This window comes from Oryctolagus cuniculus, chromosome 15 (assembly GCF_051225735.1).
Source record: "Oryctolagus cuniculus isolate XC-2025 breed Fujian yellow rabbit chromosome 15, ASM5122573v1, whole genome shotgun sequence".
NCBI lineage: Eukaryota > Metazoa > Chordata > Mammalia > Lagomorpha > Leporidae > Oryctolagus > Oryctolagus cuniculus.
Window position 1 is genome coordinate 40,971,258 of NC_142881.1, and position 24,931 is coordinate 40,996,188.

At 42.6% G+C, this 24,931-nt stretch overlaps 1 protein-coding gene across 3 annotated transcripts in view; it reads right to left on the bottom strand.

Moving 5' to 3' along the window:
- Positions 1–24,931, bottom strand: part of LOC100345918 (protein IFIT1 homolog B-like) — a 27,112-nt gene continuing 2,181 nt past the window's right edge. Inside the window, exons 1-3 of one of the 3 annotated variants that reach the window (XM_089314801.1) lie at positions 21,846–22,018; positions 8,973–10,396; positions 1–64 (exon numbers count right to left, since the gene is read on the bottom strand). In XM_089314801.1, coding sequence (XP_089170927.1) covers positions 8,995–10,396; positions 21,846–21,940 — 1,497 coding nt within the window. In that variant the 5' untranslated portion in view covers positions 21,941–22,018 and the 3' untranslated portion in view covers positions 1–64; positions 8,973–8,994. Of the gene's footprint in view, positions 65–7,553; positions 10,397–21,845; positions 22,019–23,761; positions 23,888–24,931 lie in introns of those variants that run through there. The other 2 variants (XM_070057638.2, XM_089314800.1) reach the window with 2 other exon arrangements.

Below are 24,931 nucleotides of genomic sequence, written 5' to 3' on the forward strand. Positions count from 1 at the left end.
TGGAGCTGTTGATCCCATCACATCCATATTTGATGCCATTGTCCAAGAGGTTTTTCTCTGTGGCCTGAAGTTAAGAAAATCAATAAAAGTTAATTCACAAAAAAGGTTCTCATATACTTGAGTGGAGAGAAATAGAGAACCAGACAGAGATAGAAGCTACAAAGCTGTGCAAGTGCCTTTTCTCCACAGCTGTTCATCAAGTCAAAGGCCAAGGCCACGTGCAGGGTCATGTGGGGTTTCCAGGTGTGGGCTGAGCAGTGCAAACCAAGATCATCACTGGCTGTGGGCCTGGGGCCATAGGTGTGGCTAGTGCTGCAGAATCCCAGGGAGCATCCTGCATTTGGAACCATATGCACCTCCTACTCTGAAAAGGGGCATTAGCCCATTGTTGCCTTCCCCAGAAGACAGTGGCTGGATTCTGGATGGCTACAGAAGAGGGGGTCATGAAGGAATCAGTCTTATTTTCTCTTGGCCTTTTATATGCAGAAGGAATCTGCTATAATATATAAATATCTACTCTGAATTAAATAACAAGGATTTTAGGTGTTACTATTGGTTTCAGCTTGACAGAAATAAACCATCAACCTGGTTTATGAAAGAGGGTGTTGGGTCACAGAAAAGGGTAATCCCAGAATTGGCACTTTGACCTGCTAAGAGCTTTATTGGCTGCCTCAACCTTGCCTTGTTTGTCTTACACAAATGCTGGGAAGAGGTCTCTCTCTGGGATCCCCTCCTTGCATCAAGGCCAGGCCTAAAAAAGTGAAGCCAGTAGCCTTCCATCTCACCCATTATCATTTGCAACAAGATGGAGGAATTTGGAAAACATCATGCTGAGTGAATTAAGCCAGTCCCAAAGGGACAAATATCATATGTTCTCCCTGATTGGCGACAACTAACTGAGCACCAAAGAGGAAACCTGTTGAAGTGAAATGGACACTGTGAGAAACAGTGACTTGATCAGCTCTTGTCCTGATGGTTGATGTACAATGTAATACTTTATCCATTTTAGTATTTTTTTTGTTCTAGTACCATTGGTTGAACTCTGTAATTAACACACAATTATTCTTAGGTGTTTAAATTTTAACTGAAAAGTGATCCCTGTTAGGAATTTGGAAAACATTATGTTGAGTGAAATAAGCCAATCCCAAAGGGACAAACACCACTTGTTCTCCTTGATAGGTGACAACTAACTGAGCACCAAAAAGGAAACCTGCCAAAGTGAAATGAACACTATGAGAAACGGTGACTTGATCAGCCCTCACCCTGACTGTTGATGAGCAGCTTAATATGTTATCCCTCTTAGTATTTTTTTTTTGTTTGTTCTACAGAATACTTTTGGTTGAATACTGTAATCAATACACAATTCTTCTTAAGTGCTGAAACTTAACTGAAAAGTGATCACTGTTAAATATAAGAGTGGGAATAAGAGAGGGAAGAGATGTGCAATTCGGGACATGTTCAAGCTGACTTACCTCAAACAGTAGAGTTAGAAACATACCAGGGGATTCCAATTCAATCCCATCAAAGTGGCATGTACCAATGCCATCTTACTAGTCCCAGTGATCAATTTCTGTTCACAATTGATCATCATGATATGATAGGACTAAGAACCAAAGGGATCACATAAACAAGAATAGTGTCTGCAAATACTAGCTGATAGAATAAAAAAGGGAGAGAACGATCCAACACGGGAAGTGAGATACACAGCAGACCCATAGAATGGCAAATGTCCTAAACAGCACTCTGGCCTCAGAATCAGCCCTTAAGGCATGCGGATCCGGCTGAAATGCCCATGAGAGTATTTCAGGCATGGAAAGCCAAGACACTCTGGAGGAAAAAAAAAAACCTAAAAGCTCTCCACGAGTGAAATTCCAGTGGAAAGAATGGGACGTCAAAGAAGGAGGTACCTTTCTCTGAAGGGAGGAGAGAACTTCCACTTTGACCATGGCCTTGTCTAAAAATGATCAGAGTCAGTGAACCCAGGGGGCTTCCATAGCCTTGGCAGCTCATGACAAGAGCCTCGGGTGATTCCTGATGCCATAAACAAGAGTGTCAATTTGTTAAGTCAACAACAGGAGTCACTGTGCACTTACTCCTCATGTAGGATCTCTGTCCTTAATGTGCTGCACATTGAGATTTAATGCTATAACTAGTACTCAAACAGTATTTTTCACTTTATGTTTCTGTGTGGCAGCAAACTGTTGAAATCTTTACTTAATGTATGCTAAACTGATCTTCTGTAAATAAAGAGAATCGAAAATGAAAAAAAAAAAAAGAAAAAAGATGAGTAAGGACCTCAACATCATGCCTGTGATCACACACATCGTGTCTGTCCCTCTCCTCATTCAGGGACCACAGGGCATCACTCCAAGGCTAGTTTCTGTGTAGCAGCTCCGTTGATTCACCCTGGTAATCACTTCTTATCCCTCTGAGACCCTGTGCAACTCTCCCTTCTGCTTCCTCCTCCCTTTTAAAGAGATTATTCAAATTGTACCTCTGTGGCCTTTCTTTGAGACCGGTACAGTTAGCTGTGTTTCCCATGTTTCAGCACCTTAATCAGCCTATATTTTTCCTAGTTAGTCTGTTTTCAGTTTATTTCATATACTAAATTATACTAAAAATCCAGAGGGAAAAATGAACATTCAAAGCTTTTCTATAAAGGCAAGAAGTGAAACGCCAAAATAGCCCTCCATGCCCTGAGCACTGTGGCAAGAGGTGTCATGGTTAAGAATAGCCCCCATGGCATGTAGAAGCAGGTTGCAACTTCAGTGTGATGCCTGCTTGTAAAAAACACAGCTCACTTTGTCCCTACAAATGCAAAACAGAAGAGGAGCATCTGCAAGAATATTTTCCACTTAGAAACAGTTAATTGATCATATTGCCAGGCCTACACAGGTCCTTTTAACCCTCTGCCCAGCCCCTCTCTCCCCTTAGCCCGAACCAAAGCCGTAAGCTTCCACCGAGAAATTCTGAGCTCTTCAGAAAGTTCTACACAAAGAGCAGCTTCAGAGTTAGTAAGACGGGTTTTGTTACATTTTCAGATGAATAGTCAGTCTACAAGCCAATGCTGAGGCAAATGAATTAGAGAAGTTCTGTTTTCTGAGAGCACAATGTCTTTGGAATACATGTGGAAAAACAATTGGGCTTTCCATTTCCCAATGCATCCGATACCTTGTAGAGAAGGGAACAATGTGTTTATCCGGTCTTTGTTCTGAATTAGCCAGCGAGCCTGATTCTCTGGGTTTGGCTTGGGCTGATTCGTTATTCAGAATCCTGTCTAATGTCTCTTGGATCTAACAGATCCAGAGTGACACAGGAATAAGTGACATTAAAGAAAGTGAAAAGTAGAAATATCTAACAAGTGTGTGTGTGTGTGTGTGTGTGTGTGTGCATGTGCGCACGTGCACACAGGTGCGCACGCTCATGTGCAAGTGTTCACAGATGGGGAAGAAATTGAAAACTAGAAAAAATCTGGGAAAGCAAATTTCATCCCTGGACTTGGGTCCAATCCTAGGAGTACAGGAACAACTCTTTGCATGACTGGCCAGTTTTGAGAAGCCACTTCACCTCTGTGAAGTCAGTTCAATGCTGGATAGCAGGTGATATAGGACACGTGGGAGTCTTATGTGGCTCACCTCAGCTTCAAGGTGGGTAGAAGTGAGTCATGAATTAGCAAAGTGAAAGCAAGAGAGTTTTATTAATGAAAGCAGCAAAGGGCCATCCACTTCCTAGAAAGGACAGCCCCTGCAGGCTGTTTCAGTTCAATTTTATGGGTTGGGTATTCATCTGCACAGCATGTTGGATCTAACCAGCTTAAACCAGGCTCTGGTCTGCCTCTGCCATTCTGCACTCTTTGTAGGACATTCTTTGTCTCTGATTCTTGCAGGGCCTTCCACGTACCATATCCTGGTGGTACATTTTTGCAAGACCTTGCTTGTTGTCTGGTTCCTGGCAGGTCAGGACTGGTGGCTGTGACATGTAATCTCAAATTTCATTACATGATAAAGTAGAGATTTTAGAAGAATTAGCAGGTCTTAATCCTCACTGCACATTAAAATCAACGAGGGAATTTTTAAACAAAATACCAACTAGACCCCATCTCTGACCAATCCACTCGTGTCCAGGAGTGGGCACCCAGCCTCAACATCGCAAGGAAGAGTATCTGGATGTATGTCAGGCTGGACCCAGGGCCTTGATGGTGCCTGCTATCCTCTACATGTCTGAAATCCTCTGATAGAGAGTCTGGGACTTAATCCTTGGGTGTATTTCTTTGAGGCCCACTTTTAGGGTCTGCATCTCTCTGTGCCTTGCAGCATCATGTACACCATGGACAATGAACTTCTCAGTCTATTCTAGAGTCACAGGATGTCATAGGAAAGAATTCTAGTTTGCTCTTTTTTTTTTTTGTGATTCCAACTGTAGGAGATTAAGCCATTTCTACTGAAGTTTCTCAGGTATCCATTCACAGTTTTTAAAGGAATGTGTGCCATACAGGATTGCCCTCTTTTCCATGGCTGTTGTGTGTAGTCTCAACCAGTTCACAATTTGCTACAGGCCATATGGAATAAGGTCTATTGACAAACTGGTTTCTTGTTAGAAACAAATTCAGCCCATATATGGCGCTGCTTTCCACAGTCTGGCATTTCTATCTTCCCAGTATCCTCCTCCCATGAGAATGTACTGGGGAGATTGTTAGGATGTTTATGGTTGGTAATCACAGCTAAATGAGAGCATTGAAGTTACGGGGGGCAGATGTACAGGATGCTCTCCTCTTAAAAAGCAATGGTTGGACGGAAGTCATTTATCCATGGACACTGGTTTCCTTAGAGGTTTCAAGTCATTATAAAAGTCAAGTTGATGAGTATTTCTCCTTATAATCTCCCATGAAACGGTGAGACCATCTCTCTGTTCATTACACATTATATTATTTCCTAATTTACTCAGTCATAAAGTTGTGCTTGGTAACAGCCTATTTCAAGATTTTAATTCTCAGTGCTTTGACCACTGTATGAAAACTGTGGTCTTGGCTTTTGAGATTATAGGACTTCCAATCAGATCTACCGAGGAAGGGCTCAGCTACCAGAACCCCATTGTACAAATGGTTTGATGATTTTAACACCTTCTTCTGGGTCTTCCAGGGACCATCTGCCCACATTGACTCACAATTTAGTTTACTGCAACATATTCAGGTATGAAAGCATTTTCATGATTTCATGTTTTTACATTTCAGAATTACTTTGAAACAATTATAGACTCATAGGAAGCTGTGGTAAGGGTCCTGTGTACCTTTCACCTGAATTCCCCATTGGTAACATCTCATATCACCCTAGTATAATTGTAAAAAGCTGGAAAATGAAATTATTACTCTGTGAATTTTGTGGATAAGATGTCATAAGTGCATCTTATTAATTCAGCTGCATTTGATTGATTTAGGTTAATCAAACTTAAATATACATATATATATATATGTTGGCTTCCAAACTGAACCTCTTCTTTCTAAAGTAATACCAGTTGGTTATTATGAGGTGTTTCCTAAATTACACTACAATGGTCTCTGAGTAATGAGAGTGCAACAGGACAACTCCAGAATGTTTGCTGAGTAGATTTCATGAATATTTTCCCTGTACCTTTTGCAATGTGTCCTACCAAAAATGTAGGATCCAGTTAGTGTATTCAAAAGTCCTGAAATTTGTGTTCTCTATGTGCTTTCATCTTCCATCCCATGAATACAATATCCCATTTTGTCCAGTTTGCATTAGTTTTTTAAAATGTTTCTATTTTCTCTTTTAAGTATCTAATTTCTGATGTGTATTTCCAGAGAGGACAGATGGGAGAACTTTACAAGAATACTCATGTATGCAGGTCCTGTAGTTCACATTTCACTATATGCACTCAACCACGTATCTATCCATTCATCCATTCAGTTTCCTTTTCTTTTCCTTTTTTCAGGTTTCTTTATTTGAGAGGTAGAGTTACAGAGAGAGGTCGAGACAGAGGGAGAGATCATCCATCTGCTGATTTACTCCCCAAATGGCAGCAACAGCCAGAGCTAGGCCAGTCCGAAGCCAGGAGCTTCTTCCAGGTCTCCCACATGGGTGCAGGGGCCCAAGCACTTGGGTCATCTTCCACTTTCCCAGGCACATTACTAAGGACAGGATCAAAAGTGGAGCAGTGGCAACTCAAATTGGTGCTGCAGGCAGAGGATTAGCCTACTATGGCACAGTGTTGGCCCTTCCATTTTGTTTTGTATCCATCCATCAATTTATTTTTTAAAAATTGTTAAAGATTTTTTATTTATTTATTACACACAGAGAGAAGAAGAGGCAGAGAGAGAGAGAGAGGTCTTCCATCCACTGGTTCACTCCCCAATTGCCCGCAATGGCCGGAACTGTGCTGGTCTGAAGCTAGGAGCCAGGAGCCTCCTCCGGGTCTGCCACACGGGTGCAGGTGTCCAAGGACTTGTGCCATCCTCTACTACTTTCCAAGGCCATGGCAGAGAGCCGGATTGGAAGTGGAGCAGCCAGGACCCGAACTGGCGCCTATATGGGATGCTGGCACTGCAGGTGGTGGCCTTACCCGCTATGCCACTGCACTGCCTCCAATTAATTTTTTTTAATCATTACATAAAATGGCCAACACTTTATAGGATGCATATGGTGTCATGTTTGGCTTTAGAGTTAGGTAAAATACTTACATGGTGCCAAATACCAATAAGGAGGTTCCAGCTTCTGTGGCTTTCCCTCCCTTTGCCCCATCATTTCCCAGAAGCTAGCATTAGAATTTTTCATTTATCTTTCCATTGTTGTCATTTTAAACTGAATAGATAAATACGTATTTTTATGTACCTTCTGCTTTCCCTCTGTTCCTTTGTGGTCCATCTGGTACCGAAAGGATAAGTACATTCACCAGCCAGTTTGGGTGACTTCAGTCCTTGAGTTTCCAGGGTGAAGGGAGTTGATGTTGTTAAAATTACTTGTTTAGAACTTACTTTACACTCACTCACAGATATAGACTCACACATGGAGACACATGCACACACACACACACACATCGTCACAGAAGGTCACACACTCTATGAAGTAGATCTGATAGGAGAAAAGCATATTTTGATTCTAGTACCTGAAGTACTAGAAATGTTTTAATATTAATGAATTTTTTGTTGCAATGAACCCAAACTTTCTGACAATTTACCACTTATGTCAGTGACTTTCTAATATTTGTCCTGAATTCAGTCAGGAGTTTTATGAATCTTCCAATAATTGTTTTTGCCAAGGCTGATCTCTAGCTAAATAGCAATAGCTTTCATTTTAGCAACAGTTACAGTACTGAGCCAAATTGAAAGCTTAGAGCTGTGGGGTGTGAGGACTGGAAGAATGTTGTGTGTTTTCCAAGCAGAAGAGATGTGTCTTCAAATTTCTCATTTCTACCATGAACGGTGGCAAATATTTCTCCACAGTGGGCTCTTCTATAGGGATATAGAAGGTATTCAAGGAGAGGCAGGTAAAGCCAAATCACACATTTTTCCCAGGAAAAAGGAATATTATTACCTTAGTATTTCTCTCTGATCAAATTTATTAACTCTTTTCCTTTAGTATCAACAGAATTGAACGGAGTGGTTCTTGTATGTTCCCCAGGGATGGTCTGAATGATGCACTCTGTCCCTACTCTGTTCCCCACCATTGGTCAATTCCAGCTCTCAGGGATCAAGGTGACAAGAGTCAATCTTCCAAGGCCTGTAGAAATAATTACTTTCCAAGTATGTTTTAAAATTCTAGCCATGCTTTATAATCCCAAGGATTGCTCTGTTTCAGGCCTTCTAGCACTGCGTATGTTGATGATTTTGATTTTGCTATTTCCACAAAAACATAGAGTACACATCTTTTTTTTTTTTTAAATCTCATTGACAAAGGAATCACTCAAGAAATTTGTGATCTTAGGAAATTTTGCTGAATATTTTTGTGTAGGTGCAAAACAGATTATATCTCACACCACCCAGCAGCACTGGAAACATGCATCCAGTTGTGAATATCGTCTTCAGCTTACACATCCAGAAGGTTTTCCATTACATGTTTCCCTCATTAAACTGGAGAAACAGAGATGTGAGTAAATGCTCAGGAACATATTTGGATCATGAAGAACCCTTGTGACTGCCAGTAGCTGAACTGACAAAGGGTAATGTTATTGGCTTGACTGACTCACTGATCCGCAGGTGGTAGCTTCAGTGGGTCCTTGGGAAGTGGAACTCTAGGCTAAGGTGCTGTAGCGGACTCCAGAATCCTCTCCTTGTCTGTACCTTTAACCTTTGCTCAATGGTTTTACCCTTTGCACTGACCCTGTTGCAGATCAATGTTCCAGGTCACGTGAAAAAGAAACATTGCTTCTTTAAGTCTTCTCTGTGTGGGTTATCAGCTAATGTGAGGGTGGAAGCTCTTCATTCCAAGGGCAGAATCAGGCAGAGCATGTTCTCATTGGCCCTACAGATGATTGGTGCCCCAATTAGCATTAGGGATTGTTTGTTTGTTTGTTTTGTTTTGTCAACAAGAAGTGCATGGATGCTGTAAAGAGCAATCTCTGCAGGAAGTACACATTTTTTTAAAAGCATTACTTAGGAGGGAGAAGGAGAGGGTGAGGTAGAAGTAGAGGAGAGAGGGAGAGAGAGAGAGAATTATCTCCACTGCTTCATGCCACAAATGCCTGCAACAGCCAGGACTGGGCCAGGCTGAAGCCAGAAGCAAGGAATTAAATTCAGGCGGCGGAGATGCAAGTACTTGCAGTATCAGCTCTGGCTCTCAGGCTGTGCTTAGCAAGAAGCTGGTATCAAGCGTGGAGCTGGGATTCAAACACAGACCTGATATAGCATGCAGGCATCCTAAGGGCCATTTAAAGTGCTATAGCAAACGCCCCTCCTAGTTACTCTTTTCAAGTTAGTGCTTGGGGAAAGATGATGTTATATTTCGTTTTGAGTACCTTACTTGGATAACGGCGATCTCCATTTCAGAACATGGAGTTGAGGTCAGCAGCCAGCCTTAGAGCCTTCTCATAACACAGCAGGGCTTCGCTCACTTCCCCTCTCAATTTGTGGATGAGCCCAAGGAGGGCAGTACTTTCCACATCTCGGACATTCTGGTTCACACGTCTTTCTGCCAAAATCTCTAAAGCCTTGAGCAGTTTTTCCCTGGCATGGGACACTTTTTCTATTTTTAGACCTTTTAGATACTGAGTGATGGCTTTGTCTTCTTCAGAACGTCCACGAAGCTCATAGAATTGGCCAAAGCGGTAATGAATTTCTTGCTGGATGTGATCGTCAATGTCCTTGATGCGTAATGCTTCCTGAAAATGTTCCTCAGCCTCCCTGTACTGCTCTTTTTCCACATACATTTCTGCTAGGTTCACATGAGCCAATTCAAATGTGGGCTTTAATTTCAAAGTTTCTTGAAACTCACCTATAGCCAATTGTATCAGTCTGTCCACATTTTCTCTATCTTGCCTTCTAACTTTCCTCATTTGTGCCCGGTAGCAAAGTCCCAGCTGGTGATGCAGGAAGGCCGATGTGGGCGTTGCCTCCAAGGCCATTTTCAAGTACTTCAGATCTTTATCTATATGGCCTTGTCTGCGGAAAAACATGGCTGCGTATCGAAAGACGTAGGTCTGGGAGGACTGTTGGGCCAGAGCTTCCTCCAAGCACTCTCTTCCTTCGGCCTTCTGTCCTGCATCCTGCAGCTTCAGAGCAAGCAGAGCTTTAAGGTATGCATCTTGTGGATTGAGCCTGACGGCCTTCCTTAGGGGCTGCAGAGAACACACCTTTCTATTATCATTGGGTGTTCTGCTAGAGTAATCCAGGCGATAGACAGTGATTGCATACCCTGTGTTGAATTCAGGGTTCTCAGGGTCTGCTTCCAGAGCCTTCTCAAAGCAGGCCTTGGCCTGCTCATAGTTCTTTCTTCCACACTTCAGTAAAGCCCAGCCTTCCTCACAGTCCATCTCAGGACACTCCATTCTATAGCGGGAGGGGTCTGCAGACTTCTGGCACGTGTTCTCCACCTTGTCCAGGTATGTGTGTGCATCTGCCAGCCTGCCCATGTGGTAGTACACCCAGGCGTAGTTGCCCCAGGTCACCAGACTCCTCACATCTGAGTGGTCAGCCTGGTCTCCCTGAACCACCTCTTCTGCTTCTTTCAGGTTCTCCAGGGCATCCTCATGCTTGCCTTGCAGGTGTTTCACATAGGCCAGCAGGTTGTATATTCCTACCTTGTGTTCAGTGTCTAGAAATTGAATCTCTTCCAGGATTCTGTCTTCTAGGTCAGGCAACCCAGTGTCTTCGATGAGCAGCCCCCATGTGAAGTGACATCTCAGCTTCTGCAGCCTGTCCTTCAGCGGATGCTCCTCAGCACACTCACTGTGAAACAACAGCAGAATGTACTTGTAGTTGAGGGAGAACTAACTTTTTTTTATTTAATGAATATAAATTTCCAAAGTGCAGCTTATGGATTACAATGGCTTCCCCCCATAGTGTCCCTCCCACCCGCTACCCTCCCCTTTCCCACTCCCTCTCCCCTTCCATTCACATCATGATTCATTTTCAATTCTCTTTATATACTGAAGATCGGTTTAGCATACATTAAGTAAAGATTTCAACAGTTTGCTCCCACACAGAAACATAAAGTGAAAAATACTGTTTGAGTACTAGTTATAGCATTAAATCTCAATGTACAGCACACTAAGGACAAAGATCCTACATGAGGAGTAAGTGCACAGTGACTCCTGTTGTTGACTTTACAAATTGACACTCTTGTTTATGACATCAGGAATCACCCGAGGCTCTTGTCATGAGCTGCCAAGGCTATGGAAGCCCCCTGAGTTCACTGACTCGGATCATATTTATTTTTTTTAACTTTTATTTAATGAATATACATTTCCAAAGTACGGCTTATGGATTACAATGGCTTCCCCCCCATAACGTCCCTCCCACCCGCAACCCTCCCCTTTCCCATTCCCTCTCCCCTTCCATTCACATGAGGATTCATTTTCACTTCTCTTTATATACAGAAGATCAGTTTAGCATACATTAAGTAAAGATTTCAACAGTTTGCTACCACACAGAAACATAAAGTGAAAAATAATAGATGATTTTTTAACTGATGATGAAATCAGATCAGACCTATTGTCATGTTTAATCCCAGTGAGAGTCAAGTTGGGAATTGCTAATTTCTTCTTTTTTTTTTAACAGAAGATCAGTTTAGTATACATTAAGTAAAGATTTCAACAGTTTGCACCCCCATAGAAACACAAAGTGAAATATACTGTTTGAGTACTCGTTATAGCATTAAGCCTCAATGTACAGCACATTAAGGACAGAGATCCTACATGAGGAGTAAGTGCACAGTGACTCCTGTTGTTGACTTTACAAATTGACACTCTTGTTTATGGCATCAGGAATCACCCTAGGCTCTTGTCATGAGCTGCCAAGGCTATGGAAGCCCCCTGAGTTCACTGACTCTGATCATATTTAGACAAGGCCATGGTCAAAGTGGAAGTTCTCTCCTCCCTTCAGAGAAAGGTACCTCCTTTTTTGATGACCCATTCTTTCCACTGGACTCTCACTTGCAGAGATCTTTCATTTAGGTTTTTTTTTTTTCCCCCAGAGTGTCTTGGCTTTCCATGCCTGAAATACTCTCATGGGCTTTTCAGCCGGATCCGCATGCCTAAGGGAGAACTAACTTTAATGTCTGTTCTTGAATCTCACACTTTTATTCCTTTAGAGTGCCTGCATTCCCATGGAATCTGAATGTAAGGCAGTTGGTTCTGTCTGCAAGCTCTAGTACTTTTCAGTCAAACAACCAGCTTTCTATAAATGAGGACTGCAATAATACTTCCTACACTGGGCTGAGGAGGATTAATAAGTCTAGAGTTTATTACTTGGAATATGAAACTTTTCTATTGTGCTATTAATATGATTGGTATTGAGACCAGTTAGAAATGCAGAATCTTGGAAACATTGTTGATTTTAGTATCTAGTCTCTATATAATGCAACAAATTCAGACCAACAAAAAGAGGTTCTATTTACCAATGGAACATAGCAGGGCTTTGCTCATTTCCCCTCTCAATTTGTGGATGAGCCCAGGAGGCTGATACTTTCCATAACTCATACATTCTGGCTAACATGTCTTTCTGCCAATTCACTCTGTACCTAAAATAACTATGGATTCACTGAGTGTGGCAAAAGTACTTTCCAGATCCAGTGTTACTTTACTAAGTTTCTCTCAATGATCCTATCTTATCCAATTACCAGCCAATATCAACATTGTGAATTGACATTGGCACAAACAAAGTATGTATATAGTTCTGTGATTTTTTTTATGTGATTGAAGTGTGGAATCACCACTTCAATTAAGATAGAAACATATATATATAATATATATGTATTATGTATATATCAACACTCTCATTATGATAACCCTTTATAATCAACATGTGACTTTTTTATTTTTTTAACTTTTATTTAATGAATATAAATTTACAAAGTACAGCTTATGGATTACAATGGCTTCCCCCCCATAACGTCCCTCCCACCTGCAACCCTCCCCTTTCCCACTCCCTCTCCCCTTCCATTCACATCATGATTCATTTTCGATTCCTTTATAACAGAAGATCAGTTTAGCATACATTAAGTAAAGATTTCAACAGTTTGCTCCCACACAGAAACATAAAGTGAAAAATACTGTTTGAGTACTAGTTATAGCATTAAATCTCAATGCATAGCACACTAAGGACAAAGATCCTACATGAGGAGTAAGTGCACAGTGACTCCTGTTGTTGACTTTACAAATTGACACTCTTGTTTATGGCATCAGGAATCACCCTAGGCTCTTGTCATGAGCTGCCAAGGCTATGGAAGCCCCCTGAGTTCACTGACTCTGATCATATTTAGACAAGGCCATGGTCAAAGTGGAAGTTCTCTCCTCCCTTCAGAGAAAGGTACCTCCTTCTTTGATGACCCGTTCTTTCCACTGGAATCTCACTTGTGGAGATCTTTCATTTAGATTTTTTTTTCCCCCAGAGTGTCTTGGCTTTCCATGCCTGAAATACTCTCATGGGCATTTCAGCCGGATCCGCATGCCTTAAGGGCTGATTCTGAGGCCAGAGTGCTGTTTAGGACATCTGCCATTCTATGGGTCTGCTGTGTATCTCACTTCCCATGTTGGATCGTTCTCTCCCTTTTTTATTCTATCAGCTAGTATTTGCAGACACTATTCTTATTTATGTGATCCCTTTCGCTCTTAGTCCTATAATTATGATCAGTTGTGAACAGAAATTGATCACTGGGACTAGTGAGATGGCATTGGTACATGCCACCTTGATGGGATTGAATTGGAATCCCGTGGTATGTTTCTAACTCTACCGTTTGAGGTAAGTCAGCTTGAGCATGTCCCGAATTGCACATCTCTTCCCTCTCTTATTCCCACTCTTATATTTAACAGTGATCACTTTTCAGTTAAGTTTCAGCACTTAAGAAGAATTGTGTATTGATTACAGTATTCAACCAAAAGTATTCAGTAGAACAAACAAACAAAAATACTAAGAGGGATAACATATTAAGTTGCTCATCAACAGTCAGGGTGAGGGCAGATCAAGTCACCGTTTCTCCTAGTGTTCATTTCAACATGTGACTTTTTTGTTTAAGATTTATTTTATTTATTTGAAAGACAGAGTTACAGAGAGAGGTAGAGACAGAGAGAGAGGTCTTCCATCCACTGGTTCACTCTCCAGATGGCTGCAACAGCCAGAGCCACGCTGATCCAAAGGCAGGAGCTGCGAGCTTCTCCCAGGTCTCCCACATGGAAGCAGGGGCTCAAGCACTTGGGCCATCTTCTACTGCTATCCCAGGCCATAGCAGAGAGCTGGATCAGAAGAGGAGCAGCCAAGACTAGAACTGGCACCCATTTGGGATGCCAGCACTTCGGGTCTGGGTGTTAACCTGCTGCACCAGAGCGCCGGCCCCCCAACATGTGATTCTTTACCTATACTCCCAAGCATCCCTGCTTTTGGAACTACTAATTTGACTTTCATCTCTCTGATACTACTATTTCAAGAATGTCCTACAAATGGAGATGGTCCTACAGTATAGTAACATCCATCAATGGAATATAACACATTAAGAGAATGTGTTGGAAAATCATGACTCATCAATGCAGAAAAAACTTTTGACAAAATTTAGCCTTCTCTCATGATACAAATACTCAACCCACATGTAATAGAAGGAAACTACTTCAACACAATAAAGGCCACATATGGAAAATCCCACAGCTAGCATACTAATCCATGCTAGAAGGTTGAAATTGTCCTCTAAGATCAGGAACACAAGCAAGGATGCCTCTCCCGCCACTTCTATTCAACATAGACCTTACATGTAGAATATTCTGATGATTCCATGCATAAAGTGTTAGAACTAATTTTAAAAATTCAACAAACTTCTGGATATAAAACCAACGTGCAAAAAAATCACTGTTTGTATACACTAGCAATAAACAGTCTGAAAAAAAGTAAAGAAAAAATCACTTATATACTATTATGAAGAAGAATATTAAGGAATAAACTTTAAAAAGAGGCAAGATAATTGTATGCTTAAAGAATTAAAAAGAGACACAATGGGAAGACATCCCTTGATCCAGTGGGAAAACCTAATATTGTTAAGATGTCAATACTATCCACAGCAATCTACAGATTTAATTCATCTCTTATCAAAACCCCAACAATATTTTCTCAGAATGGGAAAACTAATTCTAATTCATATTTGTGAAGTTCCAGATAGCCAAAAGAACCTTGAAAAGGGACTACCAATTTGACATCCACACTTCCTGTTTTAAAAACATATTGCAAAGCTACAGGAATCAAAATATTATGTTCTTGGCATAAAAACAGAAGATATAAACCAATGCCCGATTACAGAGTTTTATTAGTCAGCCCAGGCTGACATAACAAAATACCACAGACTGAATGGCTTAAAAATGTGTTTTCTTATAGTTATGGAAAAGAGAAATCTCAGATGAAGGTGCCAGACAGTCCTGTTGCTGGTGAGAACTCCTCTGGGTTTGTGGTGGCTGCCTCCTTGCTGCCTCCCCACATGGCCTGTCTGCATTGGCCCACAAGGAGAAAGAAAACTGCTGTCCCTTCCTCTTTCAGTAAGAAAACACCAGCCTTGCCAGGTTAAAGTCTTGCACTTAGACTTCACCTTTATCCTTCCTGTTAGAACCCAGCTCCAAATACTGCCAAATGGTACTTAAAGAGTCACCATATATTTTTGCATGAGTGGCAGTACACAATACTGTGTATATTTACTGTAAAACAGCTTTTGATATGAATGTTAAAGCCATTTATTTTGGAAAAAGATTCTTTTTTTTTAAAGATTTATCTATTCATGTGAAAGTCAGTGTCACACAGAGAGAGAAGGAGAGGCAGAGAGAGAGAGAGAGAGAGAGAGAGAGAGAAGAGGTCTTCCATCCGATGGTTCACTCCCCAACTGGCTGTGGATCCGAAGCTGATTGGGTCTCCCATGTGGATGCAGGGACCCAAGGACCTGGGCCATCTTCCACTGTTTTAGCAGAGAGCTGGATCAGAAGTGGAGCAGCCAGGCCCCAAACCGGCGCCCACATGGGATGACAACGCCTCAGGCCAGTGCTTCAACCCGCTGCACCACAGCACTGGCCCCGGAAAAAGATTCTTTTCAAGAAAAGGCATGAGAAACCTAGATAACCAGACTCAAGAGAATAAAGATAGACCCTTATGGGATTCCACATACAAATATTAACTTACAATAGATTAATTACCTAAATGTATGACCCAAGGCTATAAGACTTAGAAAGGAAGAAAGAAAAGAGGAAAGGAAAGGAGAGGAGAGGAGAGGAAAGGGGAGGGGAGGGGAGGGTTAGGGGAGGAGAAGAGAGGAGAGGAGAGGAGAGGAGAGCAAAGGAAAGGAAGATGAAAAACAGAAATCAAAACCTCAGGAATTGGCTTTGACTGTGTAATCTTGGTGGTGATATTAAAATCTTGGGCAAAACAGTCAAAATGGATAAGTTGGACTTCCGGGAAATTAGAAACCTTTGTGCATCAGAGGATACTAGCAACAAGTGAAAAAACAACTCAAGAAACAAGAGAAAATATTTGGGAAGCAGGTATCTGATAAGAGATTATTGTTCAGTGGATACAAAGATCTCTTACAAGGCAGCAACAGAAGGACATTGCACTCAATTTACAGATGTGCAAAGGCCTGGAGTAGACATTTCTCCAAAAAAGAATCCCAGAGGACCAGCAAGCACCAGAAAATGTATTTAACACCATTAGTCATTAGCAAAGTGTGAATCAAAATCACACTCAGATATAGCTTCTCAGAATGGGAAAACTAGCATATAACTAACCCAGATATAATGAAAAGGAAAAAGAACGAGGTAATAAATGAATAAGTATTAGCAATTGATTGAATCAATTGAAATGCTGACATTGCTGGTGGGAATGACAAATGGTGTACAGCTGCTGTGGAAAATAAGCTATTTGGACTCTTAATAGTTATCTATAGAGGTATTGTTTAATCTACTTCTGGGCATATTCCACATGTGAGGGCATGCTGCAATTAAGTAAAAGTAGGTGTTCATGAAAAATGTGTGCACGGATGTTCATTGCAGCACAATTCTCAGCAGCCAAAAGATGTACATCAATGATCCAATGATAAGCACAATGCAGAATGTCTGTAATGGGGAATATTACACATTTATGAAAAAGAATGAAGTACCTATAGATGCTACAACACCCCAAAAAGAAGTCATTACAAAATGGCGGTGTTATCTGCTAATGTGGTCTTGAGGTCTCTGTCTTGAGCATGACTATGAAGACTAGCCCTGCCAGACGTCTAGCCCTGCTCAAATACATTTGGTCTGGATGGTTACATGGGTCTTCCCTTATATATACCTCTTTATCCTGGTGCATGGCCTAATGCCTATATCTCACCCATGACCCAGTGTCCTTCTCATGGTATAAACACTTGTTTAAATGCAGACATCACTGTGGCCCTTGTTTGATCTTGTCTAATCTATTCCTATTAGGATTAGGAATCACAGCATTACCCAGTTGGGTTTCCTATAGTGTTCTAAGTGCTGGCTTTGGAGCAAATGGTTGTAAGTTTTATGTGGTCATGATCTCACTAAGATATTGTCACTTTGGCCTAAGTTCCCAGACCCTGCAGGCTGTTGGGGGGTCTTTCAGCTGAATCAAGGAAATTTTGTGTCCAGCTGTCCATAGGCCAGGTGGTTCCCAGGAAGTGACTGCATGAAGCAGATTTGAATGAAGCACACTGAGGAATTGGGAGGAATCTGAGAGCTGTAGACAATGTCAAGCCTGAGGTAGCTCTGCTGGTGGTGTGAGGAAGTCCAGCTACCTTGAAAAGGGATTCTGAGGCAAGATAGAATGTTAAGAACTTGGTATAGCGACATGGTGTGTGTGTCTGTTTACATGAAAAGTCTGTATGAGGCCAATCCAGGAGACAGAAAGCAGATAAATGGTTTTTGGGGCCTGGGGTGAAGGGTGAGTAGGGAGTGACAATGGGTATAGGCTTTCTCTCTCTACTGGTTCTTGCATTAGTAACAGGTTGCACAACATAATGACTGTGCTAAAAATCAGCACACTATATAACGTAAAATCTGCAATGTCTCCCTTCTGCTGGTTCACTTCTCAAATGGCCATAATGGTCAGAGCTGTGCCAATCCAATGCCAGGAGCTAGCAGCTTCTTACTGGTTTCCCAAATAGCTGTAGGTGCCCAAGGTCTTTATTTCATTTTCATTCAGAAATGAAATCTTTTCAGGGTAAAGTATTCTGGGTGGACAGTTTTTTTTTCTCTTAAGACTTGGACTATGTCTTGCCATTCCCTTCTAGCCTGTAGTGTTTCTGATGAGAAGTCAGCTCTGAGTCTAATTGGAGATCCTCTCAAAGTAATTTGGCATTTCTCTCATGTACAATGTAGAATTTATTCATTGTGCTTTACTGTAGTAGTTTGACTACAATGTGTTATGGTGAATATCTTTTCTGGTCATGTCTATTAGGAGTTCTATGTGCTTTCTGTATTTGGATGTCCCTTTCTTTATCTAAATTGGGAAAGTTTTCTAGAATTATTTCACTAATTAGGCCTTCTAATCCATTCTCTCTTTCCACACCTTCAGGAACTCCTAAGACCAGTATGGTGGGTCATTTGAAATTATCCTTTTATATCTGCAATACTGTTTTATGTTTACCAATTTGCTCTTCCTCTTCCTTCTCTTCCTCTTCTTCTTTTTCTCTTCCTCCTCTTCCTCTTCCCCCTTTTCCTCTTCTTCCTCTTCTTCCTCCTCTCCCTCCTCCTCCTCTTCTTCCTCCTCCTCCTCCTCCTCACTTCTTCTTCTTCTTCGCCTGACTGATTGATTGATTGATTTCCACAGTTTTGTCTTCTAGCTCGAATATTCTTTCTTCTTCCCCATTAAGTGTGTTAAGGCTTTCAACCACATCTTTATTTGATCTATTGCATTCTTTATTTCTAATATTTCATTTTGATTTCTCTTTATATTCTCAATTTCATGAGAGAAATTTTCACTCATGTCACATGGTTTTCTTTAGTTCGTGGATTTGCTTCTGATTTCCTTTTAGTAATCCTATGATCAATTTTATGAACTCCTTTTCTGGCATTTCATCAGTCTCTTCCTCTTCACATTCTAATATTGAAATGTTGTTGTGTTCCTTTGGAGTTGGGTCATGGTGTCTTCCTTATTCCCGTGTCTTGAATTTCTGTGTTTATTTTTAGTTACTTGTTAACTAACTTGGAGTTAGTTACTTGTTGGTCTTTTCCTCTGATAGCCATTATCTTTGACCTTTGCCTCTGTGCCTTAGTGAAATGTCTGCACTTTGAGTGAATACCAAGAGGTGTGTACTGGGTATGGCCAGGGACCTCTGGTCAGTGCATTAGGGTGGGGCAAGTATCCAGGGTAAAACCCAAGTTGGGCTTGGTAGGTCTCCTCTTGTTAACACAAAGAAGTGGGAATGGTTCCCTCTGTTGGTGTGATCACTTCCTCATCTCCTCTCCTCCAAGCTGAGGAATGCCTGGTGTTAGCCCCAGTTGCTTCAACACTCATCCAGGATGCCATATGAATGGATTAAATGATCTTCAGAGTCCTCACCTTGACCACAGTTCCAGCTGCAAGACCTGCCCCAGGCAACGAAGGAGCCCTGAGCATGTGGATTCACACCCAATGATTGCTCACATGCCCAGCTACATCCTGCACCCTCTCACATAGCCACCTAGTCCCCACGGTCTCAGCACAAAAGGCTCCCACAGTCACTGTAAGCAGAGGCTCGGCTCTATCCTGCTAGCCTGTCCAATCAACAGAGAGGTAGATATTCCCTGAGCAAGTTCCACTTTGGCAGCTTGAGCTCTGATATGTGTGGAGACTAGGGATGCCTCACAGTCCTATGTGAGTGCCCAGCCACCTGTCAATCCTGCCAGCCAAGCTCAAAGGCAGTAGGGACTTCAGATTTTTCCCTCTGCTAGAATATCTGGATCACACACATATACAAGAACCACTGGCCAGATATACCCTGCTCCCTGTCACCGCCATCAGTACTGCTGAGAAGATGGTGTCTTGTCTCAGCCAGTCGCTGTGCGTGCCCACAAAGGCTTCTGCAGCTGCTGCCCAGGCCCAAATTGATGGCTGCCCATTCTCAGCTGGGCAGTGGCTGCCATTGTGGGGAAGATTAGGTGAGATAAATGTGCCCCCTTTTACTTCCACTGGGCTAGCAGTTAACCATTCGTACTATCTGGTCCCAAGGGGTCCAGTCTGGCACACGCCAGGCTCTCCCTCCAGTTGCTTCACCACTGGTTGCTGCAGTTTGCTGTCACCCTCGTCTCCCAGCTGCTGCCCTCTCTGCTCTTGGCTGCTGCAGACACATGTTGTGCCCATGTTTGTGCTGCACTTCTGCACCCACCTCCTGCACAGGTCCACAGTGTTCCTTTTCTGGATTTCCCATGTGGCTTTCTGTTTAATTCCACAGGTTGTGTGTGTGTGTTTGTGTGTGTGTGTGTTTTACTGTTTATCCCTAGCTTAGCCCAGCACATTGTTCCCTAATCGGCCATCTTGAAATCTCTCCCAACTGAAATGATCTCCTGGTCCTGAGGAGAATATCTTGACAATCATTGTGTGTGTGGGTTTTTTTTTTAAAGATTTATTTATTTATTTCAGAGTCAGAGTTAAAGACAGAGATGCAGAGAAGTGTAGAGAATATTATCTGTCTGCTATTTCACTCCCAAAATGGCCACAATGGACAGAGCTAGGCCAATGCATAGCCAGTAGCTTATTCTGGTTCTCTCACATGGGTGCAAGGTCCTAAGCACTTAGGCCATCTTCCACTGCTTTCCCATGACATTAGCAGATAGCTGGATCAGAAGTGGGGCTGCCAGGTATTAAACTGGGGCCCATGAGGAACGCTGGTGCTGCAGGTGGAGGCTTAACCTACTATACCAGAGCACCGATCCCAATAAACATTGTTTTACGTATCTAATAAACTGTTATTGAATTTAGATTTTCTTCATATGTCAGCTATACAATTCTTCCCTGTGTGATTTTACCATGTCAAAGTTGAAGGTTTCTCATTGCAAAATTAAGATAGTTTAAGAAGCTACTCACATGTTTACCCTGAGGATTAATTGTATTAATGTGAATAATACTTGAAGAAGTCAGACTGGCAAGTTACAAGCATTCAGTCGCTGATCGTTATTTTTATAACATTATTTTGTATTTAATTGCTAGAATTATCACTGACAACCCTATTTACGGATAAGGGTTGAAGATAATTCAGTAATTGTGCATTTTCTGGAACATTTGTTCCAAGATTTTCCCATTGAAGTAATGGGAATCATGTAAGTCACTAAAAATCTTTAATTCTGTAGACACCAGAGTTACTTTTTGTATAGTTTTATTATCCAGTATAGGTTGAAATAAACGTAAAGATCATTCAAACAAGCTAATTAGTTTACTAAGAAATATTGAAACAAGAAATCAAAGTAATAATATGAGTTCTAGTGATGAAGATTCAGTTGGCAACGTATAGACATTCTTAGGGTCAAGCGTATGTACATGTTTGCATGCATGTTCCCAAGCAGGGACTCCAGCCAAGACTCACGGCCAGGAGGACGACAATGATCTGCGGATGGCCTGCGTTCCCCCAGGAAGAAGTAACTGCTAATCTAAGATGCAGTCCGACTGACACAGGAGCCCGGCTGGGCAAAGAGTGACAGCAGAAGACTGCAGGGCAAGGACATGAGCTTCTCATGCCACATCCCCACAACATGACCCACAAAGCAAATGCGAGGCCTCGGGACTGCAGCTGACACAGCCCCTCGGCCCTGCACGTCCTCCGTGGTGAGCAGCCTGCAGAAAACGCTGTCTGCATGAACAAGCTGCCCAGCCCTGCCCAGACTGCACAAGTGCAGCTGGTAGAAGAGACTCTGGAGATCGGAGTCATTTCTCCCTTCCTGAAAAACTCTGTCTCTCTTCCCTCCACTCTGCGGGTAGAGTATTTGAAAAGGTTCCTTTGATTAACGAAAAGAAACAAAAACACATGGGTGGAAAATCCTTTCTGTGTGTGGTTATGAATATGCATCTCCACAGTCTTCTACACGCACAGGCACATGTCCACTTTCCAACACACTCCAGTCCATACACAGCCACTCAAATAGAGTCATGAGCAAACGTGTCCACACCTGTTGAGACATGGTGACGAACATCTGCTCAAAATCTCTATAGGCATAGCGCAGAGAGGCTGAGAACTCCTTACCTCATGGTTGCTGAGAAGGAGGCAGAAGTCTGCAGGTTTCCTGAGCCGGACTGTGCCCTCTGAGACCTGGCCCGTGTGCGTTGTGGATTCCACATAAACTGAGCACTGCAACAGGTACATATAAGCAGCAGGTGTTGTAAACTGTAGGCGTATCCTTACCAATCAACATTGGAACTGAGAACAGAAATGAAACTGCAACAGGTCGATTTCCTGTTTCTGAAAAAGAAACTTAAATGTTGAGTGCTTTCTCTGTCCTCTTTTGAAAACTGAGAGGAGACTGATGAGAACGTTGTACTCGTGTACCATTGCCTCTTTCCTGTCCTTGCAGAGAACTGGAGCTGGCAGATGCAGGTTAGGGCAGAGGCCTGGGAGCCTAGAGCAGGGGACCATGATAACCATGGGGTGACCTTGGGAAAGCTGCCCCCAATCTGTGTACCTGTTTGCTTACTGGAAGCAAGCAGTTCTCATTTCACAGCACAAGAGTTCACAAAATTCTCATGAAGTCTTTTTGTTTTTAATAATTTTTTGTGTGTTTTGAAGATAGAGTTACTGAGAGACAGAGGCAGAGAAGAGGGATCTTCCATGCGCTAATTGACACCCAAGATGTCAGCAATGTCTGGAGCTGCGCTGAACTGAAGCCAGGAACAAGGCGTTTCTTCCAGTTCTCTCATGCGGGTGAGGGACCCCAGGTTTTGGGCCACCTTCTACTGTTTTCCCAGGCCATAGCAGAGAGCTGGATTGGAACTGGAGCAGCCAGGATTCATACAGGTGCCAAAATGGGATGCCGGCACTGCTGGCAGTGGCTTCCCAAGCTACACCACAGTGCTGGCTCCTAAATGGAAGTCTTAACTCTCATTTGCTGCCATTCTGAGAGATGACATATTATTGAGTCTACTATAACTATGCATACCCTGCTAACAGTGATTTTACTCCTTATTAGTCATAGGAACAGAGTGCATGTCTGTGTCAGCAATGTTGAGTCTTCAATCAGAACAATTTTGGCCTTAAGAAAATGCATTTCTCATTCTCATTGAGTAGAGCTTCGTGTAGCTGTGTAGGTTGATGTAACTCTATCTGCATGACTACCATAGCTGTGCTCAGTCCTTGGGGCCCCAGTACCCTAGCTGGGTCTACCTCTACCAGGCACCTGTCACCTCCTGTGGCCATAAGAGGTTGAAAAGAGGCTGTGCTGAGAATGGGATCCTGGGTAGAGGTTGGTTCTTTTTTTTCCGTGAAATATACTTCATTCTTTTAGAGTGTTTAATTAGTTTTCAACAGATTCAATGTAGTTCATAAATACAAGACTAAGAATATAATAACTCCCTTCCTCACTCCCTCCACTCCTGCCCTTCTCTCATTCTCAGCCTCCCTACCCTTTCTTTTTCTCATTTTTTGAGATAAAATATTTTAAATTTATGTTACAGGAAAAAGGCTTAATGTTTCACTGAATAAAACGTTTAGCAGGCAAGAAACAAAAAGAAATAGAAAAGCTCTGTTTCCTGAGAGCACAATGCCTTTGGATGCTTCTCGATGATCAGTTGGGTTTCCATTTCCCAGTGCATCAGGTATCACGTAGAGAAGGGAACAATACATTTATCCAGTCATTGCTCTGAATTACACAGCACTCCTAGTTCTAGGTGTGTCGCTCAGGCGGATTCATCATTCAGAATCCTGCCTAGTATTTGCTGGAAATAAATGGACCCAGAGTGACACAGGAAAGAGTGCCATTAAGCAAAGTGGAGGCAGCTGTGTGTGTGTGTGTGTTTGCATGCGACATGCGACACACACATTAGGGTTCACGGATGGGGAAGAAATTGGATTTAGAGAAATGGAATCTAAGGAAGAGAATCAGCCTTGGACTCTGGGTCCCATCCTAGGAGTCTAGAAACAACTCTTTGAGTGGCTGAGCCTCTCACCTCTGTGAGCTCGGTTCCCTGCTGAGCCGAGGATGATACAGGACACCATAGTGTCTCGTGGGGACATCTTAGCCTCAGTGTGGACTCTTGGCTTCAGCGGATGGCAGAAAATGTCCCAAACCAGCACTGTGAAAGCAAGAGACTTTTGTTAATGTGATCAGATCAGGTGACTCCTGCCATGGCCCTATGGGTTATTTCAATTCCTCTTTCCTGTGCATTGATAAATATATGTTAATATGTGGGCTACATATTCCCTGTATTTCCCCAAAAGGGACTGTGATTCCCGGAGACCAGGAGTCCAGCTCTCTTCAATCTGTAGATGGTTACTTCTGCAGGTGTCATGACAATTGGAAGTTATCACAACAAGAGAAGGAGTGATATGTGCACTGTGCTAATATATTGCAATGGATACAACAAGGCTGAAGGTCAGGTAACAGTGACTGGGGACGCCATGCTGGATCCAATGGTCGGCTACCCATCTCTAGTCTACCTCTGCTTGGCTGGGCTGCAGTCTCTGCAAGACTTCATTTCTTTGTCTGGTTCCTGTCAGGTGGGGCTTGGTGTTGCCACGCCCTCCCTGCCTCTGGTGCAGTGACTGCAAGACCATGCTTTGCTGTGTGATCCTGGTGGGTGGGGCGGGGCCTGCCATCTAGTATCCCTGGGGTGCAATTTTTGCCAGACCACGTTTGCTGTCTGCTTTCCGGTTTCTGGCATGTTGGGGTTCTCGGTTGTGACAGGCAATCTCAAGTTTATTCAGATGATAAAACAAGAGATTTTGTATGGATTAGCGGATCCCAGTCCTCCCTGCACTTTAGAATCCTCCAGGGAAGTTCTAAACACAGTACTAACTAGACTGCATCCCAGGCCAAGCTGCCCAAGGCCAGATGCACATGCAGTCTCTGCATCCCAAGGACAGGCCTCTGCATGGACGGCTGGGCTGGACCTCGGCACAGGGTGGTGTCTGCTGTCTTCTGCACATCTGAAATCCTGTGATAAGCTGTCTGGGACTTCTTCCCTGGACACCTTTCCTTGGATTGCAGGTTCCAGGGTCTTTATAACTCTGTGCCGTGTACCCCATGTACACAATGGGCAATGAACCTCTCAGTCTCCATGGAACAAGCCAACAGTGAATGAAAATGCAAATATCCTCACTGTGGAAGCTGACCTTTA